Raw genomic sequence first — 18,138 nt, forward strand, 5'->3', positions numbered from 1 at the left:
GCCAGATAGCGGGTGTCGACCATCGCACAAAGCGGCCGACAACACGCCCCCTCAATACAACACTATGACAGAGCCAGAGATTGCCGAAGGCAGCGCTCCAGCCCTGCCATAGAGTTGTATTGAGGGGGGCGTGTCAGCGGCCGCTTTGTGCGGTGGTCAACACGCCCCCTTCCCGCGGGCTGCTGGGGCCCCGTACAGGTGATCGCGGGGGGACCCAGCTGTCTGACCCCCCCCCCCCCCGATCTGAAACTTATCCCCTATCCTTATAGTTAGTATGGTTGAAAAAAGACATACGTCCATCAAGTCCAACCAGGGGATTGAAGGGAAGGATGTAAGGGGATAAGGGAAAGGGATGTAGTTTTATAATTCTGCATAAGCATTAATGTTATTTTGTTCCAGGAATGTATCTAACCCTGCTTTAAAGCTGTTAATTGTTCCTGCTGTGACCAGTTCCTGAGGTAGACCGTTCCATAAATTCACAGTCCTCACGGTAAAGAAGGCGTGCCGCCCCTTTAGACTAAACCTTTTCTTCTCCAGACGGAGGGAGTGCCCCCTCGTCCTTTGGGGGGGTTTAACCTGGAACAGTTTTTCTCCATATTTTTTGTATGGGCCATTAATATACTTATATACGTTTATCATATCCCCCCTTAAACGTCTCTTCTCAAGACTAAACAATTGTAACTCCTTTAATCGCTCCTCATAGCTAAGATGTTCCATGCCCCATATTAGTTTAGTCGCGCGTCTCTGCACCCTTTCCAACTCCGCAGTGTCCCTTTTATGAACAGGCGACCAAAACTGAACAGTATATTCCAGGTGAGGCCGTACCAATGCTTTATAAAGGGGGAGTATTATGTCCCTGCCCCTCGAGTCCATGCCTCTTTTTATACATGACAATATCCTGCCGGCTTTGGAAGCAGCAGCCTGACATTGCATGCTATTTTGTAGTCTGATCTACAAGTACACCCAGATCCTTCTCTACCAGTGACTCTGCCAGTTTAATCCCCCCTAAGACATACGACGCATGCAGGTTATTAGTACCCAGATGCATAACTTTACATTTATCCACATTGAACCTCATTTGCCAAGTGGATGCCCAGACTTATCCTTAAGATAGGGGATAAGTTTTTCAGCACTGGATATCTCCTTTAACCCCTTAAGTACCCAGGGTTTTTCAGTTTTTGCACTTGTTTTTTCCTCCTTACCTTTAAAAAAAAATCATAATTCTTTAAATTAAGCACCTAAAAATCCATATGGTGGTTTATTTTTTGTGCCACCAATTCTACTTCATAATGACATCAGTCATTTTACCCCCCAAATTTTTTTCTACGCAGTACATTTTTCGTTAAAAATGACACCTTATCTTTATTCTGTAGGTCCATACGATTAAAATAATATACTACTTATATAGGTTTGATTTTGTCGTACTTCTGAAAAAAATCATAACTACATGCAGGAAAATTTATAAGTTTAAAATTGTCATCTTCTGACCCCTATCACTTATTTTTCTGCGTATGAGCACTCATTTTTTGCAATGTGATCTGAAGTTCTTAGCAGTACCATTTTTGTATTGATCGGACTTATTGATGTCTTTTTATTCATTTTTTCATGATATACAAAGTGACCAAAAAAGGAGATTTTTGTACTTAGTAAAATCTTTTTCTCGAAGGATCCATTGGGGGACAGAGACCATGGGTATATATGCTGCTGTCACTAGGAGGATTGACACTATGGCAACAAGAAAAAAAAGTCGGCCCCTCCCAGCAGGATATACCCACCTACAGGCACCTGAGCTAATCAATTTTAGTCCCAGAGCAGTAGGAGAGGACCGACGGGTCAGAAAAGAACCATAAACAGTCGGAGGAAACCACAGAATAAAAATTAACTGAACACACCCTTGGACAGATAACTGGACCAGGAACACCAGAGAAAATAAGGGTGGGTGCTGTGTTCCCCAATGGATCCTTCAAGAAAGAGATTTTACGGTAAGTACAAAAATCTCTTTTTCTCTATCGGCTTTGTTGGGGGGACACAGACCATGGGATTTACCAAAGCAGTCCCTAGTGTGGGCAAAGTGAAAATCCATCAGGTGGAAGGCTGGACCGCAGCCGCCTGCAACACTTTGCATCCCAGACTAGCATCAAAAGGATGCAAAGGTATGAATCTGGTAGAACTTTGTGAAGGTATGCAAAGACGACCAAGTGGCTGCCTTACAAACCTGTGAGGCCGAAGCCTTGTTGTGGAGAGCCCAGGATGCTCCGACAGAACGAGTGGAATGAGCCGAAACCCTGAAGGGTGGAGTCTTCCCCTTGCAGCGGTAGGCTTCTGAAATAGCAGATCGGATCCACCGAGAAATGGTGGCCTTACAAGCAAGTTGTCCTCTACGGTGACCTTCTGCAAGAACAAAAAAGGAGTCACTCTGCCGAAAGGAAGAAGTGACAGAGATAGGTCCGTACAGCCCTCACCACATCCAGTTTGTGGAGCAAACGTTCCTTGGGATGAGATGGAGACTGACAAAAGGACGGAAGGATGATGTCCTCATTAAGATGAAAAGCAAAAACAACCGGAACCGGATGAAAACAACTTTGTCCTGGTGTACAATCAGGAAGGGAGCGTGGCAGGAGAGAGCTGCCAGCTCTGAAACTCTCCTAATAGAGGTAATCGTAATCAGGAACGCCACCTTCCAAGAGAGAAGGCGAAAAGGAATGTCCCTGAGAGGTTCAAAGGGGGCACCAAGTTCAGGTCCCAAGGTGGTGTAGGAGACCTGTATGGAGGGGCCGCATGGGCCACTCCCTGAAGAAAAGTCCGGATATGGGGATCAGACGCTAGAGGACGTTGAAAAAGAATGGAAAGGGCCGAAACCTAACCCTTAAGGAAACAGAGCTAACTGTTGTTCTAGCCCCGACTGTAAAAAGGAAAGAAGTCAAGGGAGAGAGAATGTAACAGGAGAAAAGGAGTGAGATTCACACCAACGAAAATAAGATCGCCAAGTATGGTGGTAAATCTTTGCAGAAGAGGGCTTGCGCGCCCAGAGCATAGTGCGAATCACCTGGGGAGAGAAACCCTGAGCCCTCAAAACCACGGTCTCAACCGCCACGCCGTCAGTAAATTGGGGTGGCAAAGTGGACCTTGAGAGAGAAGGTCCGGATGATGAGGAAAGTGCAGCGGAACGTTGTCCAGAAGTCTGACCACGTCAGAGTACCATGCCCTCCTGGGCCAGTCCGGAGCCACGAGAATGGCGGGAACACCCTCTGCTTTGAGTTTTCTCAGGACCCTGGGAAGGAGGGAAAAGATAAGGTAGGGCAAAGTCCGACCAAGGAATCACCAGGGCATGCATGGCCAGAGCCAAGAGATCCCGGGACTTCGCCACAAAGAGAGGGACCTTCTGGTTGTGGTGTGACTCCAATAGGTCTACGTCCGGAATGCCCCAGAGGTTGCAGATCTCTGCAAACACCTCCGGATGAAGAGACCACTCGCCTGAGTCGACGGAGGATCGGCTGAGAAAGTCCGCTTCCCAATTGCTTACTCCTGGAATGTATATCGCTGAGATTTCTGGTACACTTAGTTGCGCACAGAGAAGAAGCCTGGACACCTCGGCCATCACCGCATGGGAGTGAAGCCACCACAGAAGGGACTGGCGAGACCTCCAAGATAGAATGCTCTTGCTCTTCTATCCCGGTGGGACAAATCTCCATTGTCCTTCGATCGCAAGTTGGAGAGGATGGTAATGAAACTGGGCCGCCACCATCTGACCCAGAACCTGCATACAAAAGCAAACGGACACCGGAGCAGGCTTCAGAAGCATCTGAACTCCTGACAAGAGGACCAGACATTTGTCCGTCGGAAGCAGAATCTGGGCGGACACGGTGTCAGACTGGAGTCCCAGAAAAATTAGAGACTGAGTGGGAGTTAGGTTGGACTTGTCTTGATTGACCATCCAACCGAAAAGAGACAATGTTTGAAGAGTGAGACTGAGGCTTTCACGATTCTGGGTTCTGGTTGGGGCCTTGATCAGGAGGTCATGCAGATACGGAATCACTGAGACACCTCTCGACCGTAAGAGGGCGACCACAGGTGCCAGGACCTTGGTGAAGACCCTCGGAGCAGTGGCCAGACCAAATGGAAGGGCCACAAATTGAAAATAGCCTTCCGGAACTGCAAAGCGGAGACACTGCTGATGTCCCAGAAAAATTGGAATATGGAGGTAGGCTTCCCGAATGTCCACTGAGGAAAGAAACTCTCCTTGATCCATGGATGCCACAACCGAACGGAGAGATGCCATGCAGAAATGGCGGAGATTATATTGGTTTAGGCGCTTCAGATCTAGGATCAGGCGCACGGAACCTCCTTTTTTGGGGACCACAAAGAGGTTGGAATAAAAACCCCAAAAACGTTCTTCTGGAGGAACCGGGACAAGAACTTCCTGAATGAGGAGGGACTGGAGTGTGCCCCGAAAGGCCTTGGCCAGAGAGAGGAACTGGGGAGCCCTGGAACGAAAAAAGCGGTCCATTCGAAGGGAGACAAATTCGATCCTATATCCGACTGGAGTGTGCCCCGAAAGGCCTTGGCCAGAGAGGGGGACTGGGTAGCCCTGGAACGAAAAAAGTGGTCCCTTGGAAGGGAGGCAAATTCGATCCGGCATCCATTGGACACCACGTCCCTGACCCAGGAGTCCTGCACGTGTGCAGACCAAATGTCTCGGAAGAGAAGTAGACTATCTCCCACCAGAGAAAAATACGCGTGTGGGGGCGTCCCTTCAGGCAGAGGAAGGCTTGCGGTTTCCCGCTTTTGCCGAGAAACTACCGGAGCGGTTATTCGATTTCCAGGAGGGACGGATTTGGAAGGAGAAAGCCTTCTTGTCCCGTGTGGGCGCCTGTCTGGATGTCCCACTGGAACCAAATGCCCGAGAGGATGTAGACTTTCGGCGAGAGGTAGTGCTGCAAGCCTTATTTTGGGGTAACAAGGAACTTTTACCACCCGTCGCGTCTGAGACCTGGTGAGCGCCTCTTCGAGGAGGTGCTTGTGTGGGCTGCTGAGGCAGAGAGGCGATACCTATGAGAGGAGAGCCTATGTCTGCTAATAGACTCCTGAGATGAATCTGAGTAACTACTCTTGGTGCGCTTATGAGAGCACTTAACATAGGGAGAGGGAGAACGGGTCTCTCCAGAGGGTTGGCTAAAGGAGTACATCTCCAAGGCAGTCACCACGGACCTGTGCTAAGTCAGAAATAGACAGAGAGAAGACACCCATTCTGGAGGGGTAACAGAGCCCACAGGGTCTGGAGGAGAATCCTGAGTAGAAATATGCCCGCATGATATAGATGAAATCCCTGCTGGGGAGAGTAATATTCCCAGCTAATGTGCGCGCTGTGAGGAAGCGGGAGATGCCGCCGGCAGTCCGCACATTCCGACGGCTAAGGACAACTTTGGCCGAACGTCACTGCGGAGATATGGCCGGATCTTTGAGCCGGCGCTTGCAGAGAAGGGCAATGTCAGCAGCGCACGGCTGCCAAAGTTAAAGTAAAATGTCCTGCTGAAGTCAGCGTCTGTGCTGACAAGACGTTTGAGGGGAAAAAGAAAACAGTCCTACACCACTGACACAGCCCCCAATGAAAACTCCACAGCCCCAAAAGAAAAGAGGGGGGGGGGGGGGGGGGAAGGGGGGGAGAGAGCAATAAGTTTGAGCCCAATATACTCCCCAGCCTAGTCACCAGCATCATGCCGGGCTGTAACAGCAAGACGAGCAGGGAGGTAGGGGGACCAGGACCCATGAGGTACAACCCCAGGTGCTGACCGTTAGCGAGAGGGGGTCGACAGTACATCCACGATGCCTGTGCCCACTCAATCGCAAATGGGGAAACAGTTAACACTATGTTCCCGAGTCCCCACCTAAAAACATGAAAAGAAAAGGGAAATAAAAATCTAAACGTCCCTAATCTTGAAAAATAAAAAATGTTTGATCTGGTCTGGGGAGCCCAACTACTTTGTTGTTGCCATAGTGTCAAGCCTCCTAGTGACAGCAGCATATACCCATGGTCTGTGTCCCCCGATTGAGCAGATAGAGAAATACGCTATTTTGGACTTTGGATTTTTTTTGCGCGTACGCCATTGACCGTGCGGATTAATTAACAATATATTTTTATAATTCGGACATTTCCGTATGCTGTCATACCACATTTTTTTTTAAATGGGAAGGGGGGGGGGGGGTGATTCAAACTTTTATTAGGGAAGGTGTTAAATTTTCTTTATTAACTTTTTTTTCGCAATTTTATAGCCCCCATAGGGGGCTATAACACTGCACACACTGATCTTTTACATTGATCAATGGTTTCTCATAGGAAACCATTGATCAATGATTCTGCCCCTTGACTGCTCATGCCTGGATCTCGGGCACTGAGCAGTCATTCGGCGATCGGACACCAGGAGGAAGGTAGGGGGACCCTCCTCGTGTCCTACAGCTGTTCGGGACGCTGCGATTTCGCTGCGGCGATCCCAAACAGCCCTCTGAGCTAACCGGGAGCAGTTTAGTTTCACTTTAGACGCGGCGATCAACTTTGAACGCCACGTCTAAAGGGTTAATAGCGCACGGCGCCACTATCAGTGCCCGGTGTTATTAGCCACGGGTCACGACCAGTTAGAAGACGTGGCCCCGCGATATAGAAAGGGAGCGGACTCCGGGTGTAGAGGTACGCCCTGGGTCCTTAAGTGGTTAACAGCAAGCACAATAAACTAGAGTAAACCAGATTAACTAGAATGGCAAAGGTTTCTTGACATGCTCTATGACATGCACAGAGGTCATTCTACAAGGAGGGGAGGCTGAGCTTTAAGCACCAGTTGTGTTAATCGTGTCTTATCTATATCTGTACTATATTATCTATATTCCTGTACAGTATACGTTCCAGCAGTCTCCTTTTTTAGAACAGGAAGGATCAACTTATTGGCCTAGAAGTCAGAATGAAAACTGCAATATTTCAGCATTATTTTCAAATCTAGATAACGAAACCAAAATTTAGAAAATGCATATGTTACAATTATGAAAAGAAAACAAACATGTTTAACAAAAACAAAATAAGATTTAAACAATAGGCAATTTTTTATGGCAAATTCTCTTTACATACTCTATCTTCAGCTGACTGTCTCAGTCTTTATAGCAAAGCTGAAAAGTGAAGTTATGGTATGATTGCTGTAGTAGTGAGTAGGATAACGAAACTATCAACATTTGTGGGTATTTTTCTTATGTAAAGTTGACATAAAATGCTTTAAAAAACATAGCAAATATTCTTTCATCATAAACATTCGAGTGAAGTAATTTTCCGACAATACTTATGTGTGGGCTACTTCACATGTGTTATGTACATAACAGATGCACTTTAAATGAGTATTTCATGATAGGGTTTTTTTTTCTTTTTTTTGCTTTGTTTTTTAAACCAACACAGCCATGCTGTCAAGTGTATTAAAAAAAAAAAAAATCTACTTTCCTCTCGCCGTTCCCCTAATGCCTCCGTTGTCCCACTGTGGCCTCTGGTGCGCTCCTCTTCCTAGGTCACTGTGGTCAATAACTCATCCTGCAGCTCAGTAAATCGTTTGCTGCAGTGATGCCTGCCTCAGCCATTGATGGCTGCGACGTATTAAGCCTCAGGCCCGATCTTTTTCGGTGTGCAATGGCTCAATAAGTCACACTTTGCCGCTTAACCTATCACTGGCAGAGGAGGGACATTGCTGCGAGCAGAGACTCTCTGAACCGCAAAATGACATATTGACCACAGGAAACCCAGAAGAAGTGTGCACTGAGGACTGCAGAGGGACAACGGAGGCATTGGGGGAGCAGTAGGAGGTAAGTAGATGTTCAATTTTTTACGTTTGTTTAAACAAAAAAAACAAAAAAAACACACCCCTCTTCCGGAGTACTCCTTTAAAAGGTAGAGAAAAGACTTTGCAGCAAGTTTCTCGCTTTGAGTTTGAGCCACTGATTAAATAGATTTTAATAGGGTCTGCTTCAAATTTACCTGGCAACAGAAAACTCACTTATAAATCCACCCATGAGAACATACCCTAATAGTATCAAACTCAAGGTACTTCAGTAGAAGTTTGAGTCACCAAAATATAGCTCTAGATCACAGTGCTCTAACCACTTAAGATGAAAGTGTATGGTTTATGTTTTACACATTTTCACTTCTGCTGCATATGCTAATAGACATGACCAATACTGAAGTGTTACAACAGTGGTTTAAGATAGCTGTTCTGACACATTCAGTTTATACAATATGTCAGTTTTAAAATACTGTAAAAGTTTGAAGTATGCAAATCCCTCTTCTCCAAGAGAAACAAAACATATAAAAATGGTATGTTCTTTATTTTGATGATCAGTACAATTACAGCATTATTAAACTAAAAGTAGTATTAAAAACATGACAAAGCTATATAATAAAGTGCTCTTGTATGATCTCCATATTCTGTTTGGTATAATGTTTTATTCTCCAGTCTAGCAAGCTGGGTGAAGGCTTTTTTATTTAGTGGGGTAACCTGACCTGTAGTTCACCCCAACTGTGCATACAGCTTTTTTAATACTTTTTAAAAGTATGTTTTCAGGAAGGTGAGTTACCAGGAAACAAATTCTGGCATAGAGAATTTTTTTTTTTTTTTTTTTTACAGCTTTTCCTATGAATGATAAATAACACCAAGCTATCAGAAGATGTGCATGTACAGATAATATAATAGAACAGAGGGATTTTGGAAAGCTGGCGGCTTGGGCAAAGAAATGACAAGTTTAAAAGGGGTACTCCCGTGAACACTTTTTTTTAGATCAACTGGTGCAAGAAAGTTAAACAGATTTGTAAATTATTTCATCCTTCCAGTACTTTTTAGGGGCTATATACTACAGAAGAAATGCTTTTCTTTTTGGCTTTCTCTGATGTCACGACCACAGTGATCTCTGCTGACCATTTTTGGAAATGTCCAGAGCAGGAGAAAATCCCCATAGCAAACATATGCTGCTCTGGACAGTTCCTATAATGGACAGCAGAGAGCACTGTGGTCGTGACATCAGAGAAATCCAAGAAGAAAAGAATTTCCCCTGTAGCATACAGCCCCTAAAAAGTACTGGAAAGATTAAGATTCTTTAATAGAAGTAATTTACAAATCTGTTTAACTTTCTTGCACCAGTTGATTTAAAAAAAAAAAAAAAGTTTTCCACTGGAGTACCCCTTTAATATGGCTAAATGTAATTTTTCAAGTTTGTGGTTACCAGATTTCTGGAGGAGATTTGTTCTGCCTTATCTGAAATTGGGGGAGGAATTTTCCTCCTAAAATTGAGTAGTACACATCTGCTTTATAGGCATTTTTGCCTTCCTCTGGATCAAGACAGTAGGGTTATATGTTATTCTTCATGGGCTTTTGTCTTTTTCAACCATGTTAGTATAACTTACATTTTATTATAACAATACATTGCAACAGGTCACTGATTAAATTATTTCAAAGAACAAACCATACATTTTGCTTACCTGCACAACTTAAAAATGTACATAAAAGTGCAACTCACACAGTTTTAAATAAAAGGTTCCCCAAAACTGCTGTATTTTCCTTCAATTCTGTTTTCCTTCAATTCTGTAGACATGTTTTCCTTTATCCAAAAGGATAGGGGATAACATGTCTGATCGTGGGGGGGGTCTACCTGCTGGGCCCCCTGTGATCTCTGGCCAGGCACTGGGGCTTCCGTATTCGTGAAGTCACGCCACGCCCCCTTCATACATGTGAGAGCATGACAGCTAAAACCCCCACAATCAGATGTTATCCCCTATCCTTTGGATAGGGGATAACATGTCTCGGGGCGGAGTACCCCTTTAAAATCACTGATAAAAAAAATGCTCCTTTCAGTGATATTAAACCAATTTGCATAGTACCATGTTTGCTAAGCAGAAACTAACATGAACAACCTATTTAGTTGGTGCAGCATCTAAGGGGTCAGATGCACCTTAGCCCAATGTACAAACTGCAGCTCTATTACTGAGCCTAGAACTAACAACTTAGTAGCTAATAACCTGACTGGAATGTCATGTGGAGAATCTCCTCAAAACGAAAGGCTCTCCTTTATTTCTAGTATCCAATTCCACCAGCAGTGCATATAACGTTACAAGAGCCAATATAAAGGAACATGGCATTGCTCTCATTTTCTGAGGACAGCACAGCTGGTTACATGTAATGTACCATGCACTACCATGTAAGATAATGTAACATTCTACCTTGGGAAGACTGACAGGCGTTCTCTGTCTCGTTCGTGCACTTTTTATCAATGTCCGTTGGTCTCCAGGAAGTAAGTGGTACTTCATGGCTTCAATGAGGTAATCCTTACAGGCACTGCTGTTTTTCACTAGTGTCTCTTCTTCAACTCTCTTAAAACAAAAAACCCACATTATTAGTCAATCAGTCATTTCAAACAGTACTTACAGACTTTTTCAAATGTATAATCTAATGCAACATCAGTGACACTTGCATTCCAAGGACTGAATACATTAAAGTAGATCCTTCATTTATCACAGCACAGTTGTCAAGTGTATCAGAAAGGCTGAAAAGCTGCTTTACTACCCTGAGACAGCACTACAAGTCATAATTTCACCTGAAATAGTTTACACGCTGATCTAGGTCTTATTTATACTTCTATTTAGGGTTTTTGAACAATACCACAACCCTCCACAGGTTCAATATAAAAACATATGTAGAAATAAAAAAAAGTGCTTTTAACAGAAAACAGACTGAAATACTTAAGTGAAGGTTAAATTTGATTGTTTTACCTGCACTAAATAATCTCTTGAAAGTAAAGGAAGGCGGACATGTTCCATGAGATGTGCCATGTGCTCCTGGCGAACATCTTTGTCGTGGCTTACCCAAGTAATGACTGCTTCAAATACCTTGATGGGAAAAAGCAAAAAGCAAATGGTTTACAAAAATGTACAATATGAATATATCACATTTAATACCTGTTCACTACTGTTAAAGCTAATGGTGTCAAACAGTCCACAATCTTGCCATTATTGAATACTCATGCATTTGTTTAGGAGCACAACAAACCCATTAGCAGAATTAATGTAGTACCAAATATTAAATGCAATACAAATATATGCAAATTATTAAAACACCACATGGTAGAGATCCTAGAAAATAAATAACCATTAATTCATTTAACCCCTTAAGGACCAAGCTAATTAAGCCTGTATGCCCCTCAAAGACCAGGCCTGTTTTTTTTCAAATCTGGGATGTATGTCTTTGAGAATAACTCTGGTAATGTTTTGCCAATTCTGACATTGTTTTTTTGTCACAAGTTGTACTACATGAAAATAGTAAAAGTTAATCGATATCATTTGTATTTTTTTTATTTACAATGCAAGAAACCGTGAAATTTTTGAAAAAAAGACGATTTGTCGTCATTTTGACGTTAATAGGTTGCATATATTTATACATAATGTTATTTTTTTATCAAAAATTATCATTTCATATGTCTACTTTATTTTCTCAACTTTTTTTTAAATTATTATTCACATTTTAGATGTACCGTATATACTCGAGTATAAGCCGACCCGAGTATAAGCCGAGACCCCTAATTTCAACCCAAAATCCCAGGAAAAGTTATTGACTCGAGTATAAGCCTAGGGTGGGAAATACCTCATCCCCCCCTGTCATCATCCAGACCCGTCATTAACATCCTCATCATCACCCCCTTGTCATCATCCCACACATCCCCCCTTCATCATCCCCTTATCATCCCACACATCCCCCCTTCATCATCCCCTTGTCATCATCCCACACATCCCCCCTTCATCATCCCCTTATCATCCCGCACATCCCCCCTTCATCATCCCCTTATCATCCCACACATCCCCCCTTCATCATCCCCTTGTAATCATCCCACACACCCCCCTTCATCATCCCCACCCCCCTTCATCATCCCCCCCCCCCCTTCATCATCCTCTTCTCATCATTCGCCCTCAGTGGTCTTCAACCTGCGGACCTCCAGAGGTTTCAAAACTACAACTCCCAGCAAGCCCGGGCAGCCATCGGCTGTCCGGGCTTGCTGGGAGTTGTAGTTTTGAAACCTCCGGAGGTCCGCAGGTTGAAGACCACTGCGGCCTTCAACATCATCCAGCCCCCTCTCACCCCCTTTAGTTCTGAGTACTCACCTCCGCTCGGCGCTGGTCCGGTCCTGCAGGGCTGTCCGGTGAGGCGGTGGTCCGGTGAGGAGGTGGTCCGGGCTGCTATCTTCACCGGGGGGCGCCTCTTCTCCGCGCTTCCGGCCCGGAATAGAGGCGTTGCCTTGACAATGACGCAGAAGTACGTTGGCAATGAACGCACCTCTGCGTCGTTGTCACGGCAACGTGACTATTCTGAGGCCGGGCCCGAAGCGCTTAGAAGAGGCGCCCCCGGTGAAGATAGCAGCCCGGAACCACTATGCCACCGGACCACCTCCTCTCCGGACAGCCCTGCAGGACCGGACCAGCACCGAGCGGAGGTGAGTACTCAGAACTAAAGGGGGTGAGAGGGGGCTGGATGATGTTGAAGGCCGCAGTGGTCTTCAACCTGCGGACCTCCGGAGGTTTCAAAACTACAACTCCCAGCAAGCCCGGACAGCCGATGGCTGCCCGGGCTTGCTGGGAGTTGTAGTTTTGAAACCTCTGGAGGTCCGCAGGTTGAAGACCACTGCGGGTGGGGGAGTTCACTCGAGTATAAGCCGAGGGGGGTGTTTTCAGCACGAAAAATCGTGCTGAAAAACTCGGCTTATACTCGAGTATATACGGTATTTAACAAATTTACTTGACATTTTGAAAATTTGAAAAGTACATCTTATTTTTGTGCGCTGTGCAAGGTTTGCAGCAACTGAATGACAAAATTTGAAAAACTAGACCCCTCAAGGTATTCGCTAGGGGGTACAGTGAGTATTTTAATAACATAGTTTTTTGGCAGGAATTATTACAAACTAGTTTTTTTTTTTTGTTTACAAATGCATCACTTGTGGGACATCTTTTTTGTACATCACTTCTGATATTGAAAGAAATGCACCCTATATTTTGCTTGTCCCATGTTCGGAAATACCCCAGCTTAGGCCATATATGGTTCCTTGGCCGTGTGGTAGGACTCAGGAGAGGAGCGCCATTTGGCTTTCAGGGCAGAACAGTACCCCCACCCCCACAAGTGACCCCATTTATATACCGCACCCCTACAAGTTATTGGCTGGACCAGGGACCTCTCTGATTGGTCCTTGGTCGGCTGGCAGTATAACGTGTCTGTCTGTGACAGTTAAGGCTCCTGATGGATATATCCGCCATGTTGTGGGAATAAGCACCCGCTCATGGCGAATATATCCATCACTGCTGCGGCTGGGTAGCTCAGTGTGTCCGCTCATGACTGCTGGCGGGAAATCCGCCGCTATGAGTGGACACACAAAGCTACCCAGCCGCAGCAGGGAGCTCATTACTGTGACTGCTGCATAATGTGTAGGATCACATGGTGGACATCCGCAGCATATTACATGCTGCGGATGTCCGCCAATGCGATCCTACACATTATGCATTTTTTTTTTTTATTAGATTCACTTAATAAATGTATGTATTTTTTTTCTTTCTTTTTTTTTTTAACACTTATTACATTTTTATTTATTTTTACACTTTTATTTTATTTATTTATTTTTACACTTTTTAATGCTTTGGAATACTTAGTATTCCAAAGCATTGCAGTTATATGCTGCCTGCCAGTTTTCACTAGCAGGCAGCATATTAGGACGTGCCTCTGGCACGTCCTTTCTGGCAATACCCAGGGCAGACATGGGGGTCTTTGTAGGACCCCCGGCTGCCCAGGTATGCAGCAGCACCCTGCGATGCTCCGGGGTGCTGCAGGAGAGACAGAGGGAGCCCCCTCCCTCTGTCAGAACACTTACAGCCCGTGCTAACTTATGACAGCGGCTGTAAGGGTTAAAACTGCCGGGACCGAAGTTTACTTCGGTCCCGGCAGTGCAGCAGGGTTCCGGCTGTGTGATACAGCCGAGTCCCTGCCGCGATCTCTTGGGTGCACTGGGCAGCACCCACGAGAATAATGGACGAGTATAGACGTCCAGGTGCCGGAACGCCCACCAACCTGGACGTCTATACTCGTCCATGGTCGTTATCGGGTTAAAAGTGCTCAACAAGAACCATAGCCAGCCTGTGAAAATATACAGAAATCACACAATACTAGTATATATTCTTAGAATATGGGAAAATGTTAGGAATTGCATAATTTTACAATAGCCCTAATTGTTTTGGAGAGCTCTTGTAGTCAAAGGGGTACTCCGCTGGAAAACTTTTTTTTAAATAAACTGGTGGCTGAAAGTTAAAACAGATTTGTAAATTACTTCTATTTAAAAATCTTAATCCTTCCAGTACTTATCAGCTGCTGTATGTTCCACATGAAGTTCTTTTCTTTTTGAATTTATTTTCTGTCTGACCACAGTACTCTCTGCTGACACCTCTGTCCGTGTCAGGAATTGTCCATAAACAGGAACAGGAGAGGTTTGCTATGGGAATTTGCTCCTACTCTGGACAGTTCCTAAAATGGACAGAGGTGTCAGCAGAGAGCAATGTGGTGAAGACAGAAAAGAAATTCAAATTGAAAAGAACTTCCTGTGGACCATACAGCAGCTGATAAGTACTGGAAGGATTAAGATTTTTAAATAGAAGTCATTTACAAATCTATTTAACTTTCTGGCACCAGTTGATTTAATTAAAAAGGTTTTCCAGGGGAGTACCCCTTTAACAGGATCCTTCATCGATTCTGAAACTTTTAACTAATCAAGTATCCGTGTGATCACCACATGTCCAGACCCAATTTTTATTCAATAGAGCAGGGGTACATAACTACTTTAAAGGGAATGTGTCACCCAGATTTTCTCTTCAAACAGAATCATATTATAAAAAACATGTTTCCATATACATTTCTTATTGCTGCTAGGAAGAAAAACAGAAATTACCTTTTCCTCTGAAACAACAGTAAGCTTATCACTAGCGATCAAGCTGCACACTTGTTCTATGCCAAGATTCAAAAACTCTTCACCTTGGACAATATCTGAAAAGTGTTGTTCTGTAAGGAAAAGAAAAACTGTTAGGAGAACCATGAATGAGTTAATCAATAAAAGTGGATCTGTGTACAGAAGGATCATCCTGCGGCTGACAAACACATTTTCTATCCTTGGGTCTCGGCTGTGGATTGTTTCTAATCATTTGCCTGTTTTCTATGCAGCTCAAAACATAAAGGGGTTTCCCAGTGATAAACAAGTTATCTCCTATCCACAGGCTAGGGGGATAAGTGTCTGATCGCCCATAAACTCCAGAACGGAGATAAGTATTAGGACTCCCGTGTAGGGCTGGGCGGTATGACCAAATGTGTGTATGACTGTATTTTTGTAACTTATGGCGGTTCCACGGTGTATAATAGTATTTCCCTTCCCCCCTCCCCCCCCCCCCCCATATTAATTATTAGCCCAGAGCTGGGGTAAATACTCACATCACCCACAAGCGCTGCCCTCCTCGTCCTCTTTGTTGCGGGCCACCGGTGCTAATACTCTATACTGTGCGGTATCCCTATGCCCGGGCTGCAAAAGATAAACAAAATAAACTTTAACTCACCTTCCTACGTCGGCCTTATGCTCTTCCTAGGGACGGGAACATCGGAGAGCCATCAGCCTATCACCGGCCGCAGCGATGTTCTGCCTCGGCCGGTGATCGGATGAGCCCACTGTCACGTAAGAAGCCGGCTTCTTACATGACAATGCGCTCAACCTATCATTGGCCGAGACGGAACACCGCTGCGGCCGGTGATAGGCTGACTGCTCTCCAACGTTCCATTCCCTTGAAAGCTGGTTCAGACCGACGGGGAAGGTGAGTTAAAGTTTATTTTGTTTATCTTTTGTAGCCCGGGCATAGGGATACCGCATAATATAGATTATCAGCACCGGCGGCCCATAACAAACAAGAGGACGAGCAAGGCAGCGCTTGTGGGTGATATGTGAGTATTTACCCCCATCTGGACAGGGCAGCGCTGGGCTGATAATTAATTTCGGGGAGGGAGGGGGCAGAACAGCGCTCACGGGTCACATATGATTAGTTCAGCAGTGCTGGGCTGATAATTCCTTCATTCCTGAGGGGGAGGGGCCAAACCGGTATTGTGGTATGGGAAAAATCTATACCGTGCAGGACAAAAATGTAAGTATTCGGTATGAACCGGTATACCGCCCAGCCCTACTCCCGCGTTCTGCAGAATGGGGGGTGGGTTCTTGTTGACTGAACACGTTCCATTCATCACTATCAGACACTTATCCCGTGTTCTGTGGATTGGTTACAAGAGGTTTTTCACAGCCCCTTTAACAATTCGGTTTGAACTACACAACATAGGCAAAACCACTTTAGAGCTGGAAGGGCAAAGCTTGAAATGGCTGCAACTAGTCTCTGTAGATTGCACCACTCCAGTTCACCTACATTGTGCTGAATGAAATAAAACTTAGATCTGAATATTTGGGACTAGCACTTATTCTCTTCTGCTTTACACGATCACTAGGACTGTGCTGCTTTGTATATAGTTTGGGCTGAGCACCAATGGAAGCTTACGTAGATTACTATAGATAGGATTGCTTATGGAACACTTCTGCTTACGTTACCAGTAGTGCCAGCTACATTCTCTGCTTACATTATTTTAAACATATTTTAGGTACCAACTTTGAAAAGTGTGAATGTATTTTAGCAAATTGTGAGTAGAAAAAAAAAAAAAGAAATGGAAACTATTTGAGAAATGTAAAGGGGCATGTACTGCCTTTATACTGTAGTTTATATTGCAAGAGAAAGGAACTTATTCAGACCTGCCCTTTTTCTGTTAATTTGTTACAAACAAGTTACTTTTTAGCCCTATTTCTAATACGTAAACTACCAACTCAGCCTAAAAGCAGATAAACTATGGAAATAAGGAATTTTTAACAAATGCGACACTAAAAATGAGCTTGAAGGTGGATGCCCGTAAGGCATATCTCATTACTAGGGAGTGAGCCTGAACCTTACATTAACCTGAAACTGTTACTTTGGGGCCAGGAACAAAAGCAGTGCAATAAATGGCTTTAGCTGGAATAGCCACATTAATTCTGCTGTGGAATGTCAGTAAAAAGCAAACGGATTGTATTAGGACTGACCTACATAACACTGAAGACCATTGAAGAAGCACTTCAGGAAAAAAAACTAAATCTGCTGTATTGTTACAAACCAGTTCAGTTACATTCATACATATTGGGTAATGTGATCATGTTTTTTGCGTGACCAATTGTACTTTGTAGTGACCCCTCGTTTTACCATCCAATGTACAGTAAACTAAAAAAATTATTATTTGTGTGAATAAATTTAAACAAAAACAAATAAAAATTTTGCAAATTCTGGAAGGTTTCGTTTTCACACTTTAAATTTTACAGTAAAAACGTGGGTCAATACAATTAAAAAGATACCCATGGTTATATACTTTTCTATTATTGTACTGCTTTTAAAGGAGTATTCCAGCATAAAATAACTTATCCCCTATCCAAAGGATAGGTGATAAGGTATAGATAGCGGGTGTCCGAGCGCTGGGGCCCCCCCCGGGATCTCCTGTACAGGCCACTGCAGTCTGCAGGAAGTGAAGTTTCGTCCCCCAGCAGAAAGCAGTGGAAGACACGCCCCCTCCATGTATCTCTATGGGGTACATGGAAGGGGCGTGTCGGCCGCCGCGCCATGCGGGGACGGAACGCCCCCCTTCCAGCATGCTGCTGTGGCCCCGTCCAGAAGATCCCAGGGGGCCCCAGAGCTCGGACCCCCCCCCGTGATCTATAACTTATCCCCTATCCTTTGGATAGGGGATAAGTTATTTTGCACTACAGATGTCCAAAATATTGTGAAAAACTGGAAAACGTGGAGTTTTTATTTTATTTTTATGGTGTACACTGTGCGGTAAAAGTGATGTTATATTTATTCTGTGGGTCAGTACGATTATGGCGATACCCATTTTATATGGCTATGTTCTTTTTTTCTTTTCTGAGCAAAATTCTTTTTATGCCATTCATTTTTCAACAGCCGTAACGTTTTTATTTTTCGTCCGACACCATGGAGTAAGG

General features: G+C 44.4%; 1 protein-coding gene and 1 long non-coding RNA gene across 7 annotated transcripts in view; one reads left to right on the top strand and one right to left on the bottom strand.

The window, feature by feature from the left end:
* The window catches only part of LOC130358288 (uncharacterized), a 128,812-nt gene that overhangs the window by 58,219 nt on the left and 52,455 nt on the right, over positions 1 to 18,138 (top strand). The gene's annotated exons all lie outside the window — the stretch shown is intronic.
* The window catches only part of KLHL2 (kelch like family member 2), a 223,970-nt gene that overhangs the window by 45,407 nt on the left and 160,425 nt on the right, over positions 1 to 18,138 (bottom strand). For all 5 annotated transcript variants that reach the window (XM_056561229.1, XM_056561221.1, XM_056561215.1 and 2 more), the window contains 3 exons: positions 14,986 to 15,095; positions 10,784 to 10,900; positions 10,235 to 10,384 (listed from right to left, as the gene is read on the bottom strand). In XM_056561229.1, the coding sequence (XP_056417204.1) occupies positions 10,235 to 10,384; positions 10,784 to 10,900; positions 14,986 to 15,095 (377 nt within the window). The remainder of the gene's footprint in view (positions 1 to 10,234; positions 10,385 to 10,783; positions 10,901 to 14,985; positions 15,096 to 18,138) is intronic.

The sequence above is a fragment of the Hyla sarda genome, chromosome 1, assembly GCF_029499605.1.
Source record: "Hyla sarda isolate aHylSar1 chromosome 1, aHylSar1.hap1, whole genome shotgun sequence".
Lineage (NCBI taxonomy): Eukaryota > Metazoa > Chordata > Amphibia > Anura > Hylidae > Hyla > Hyla sarda.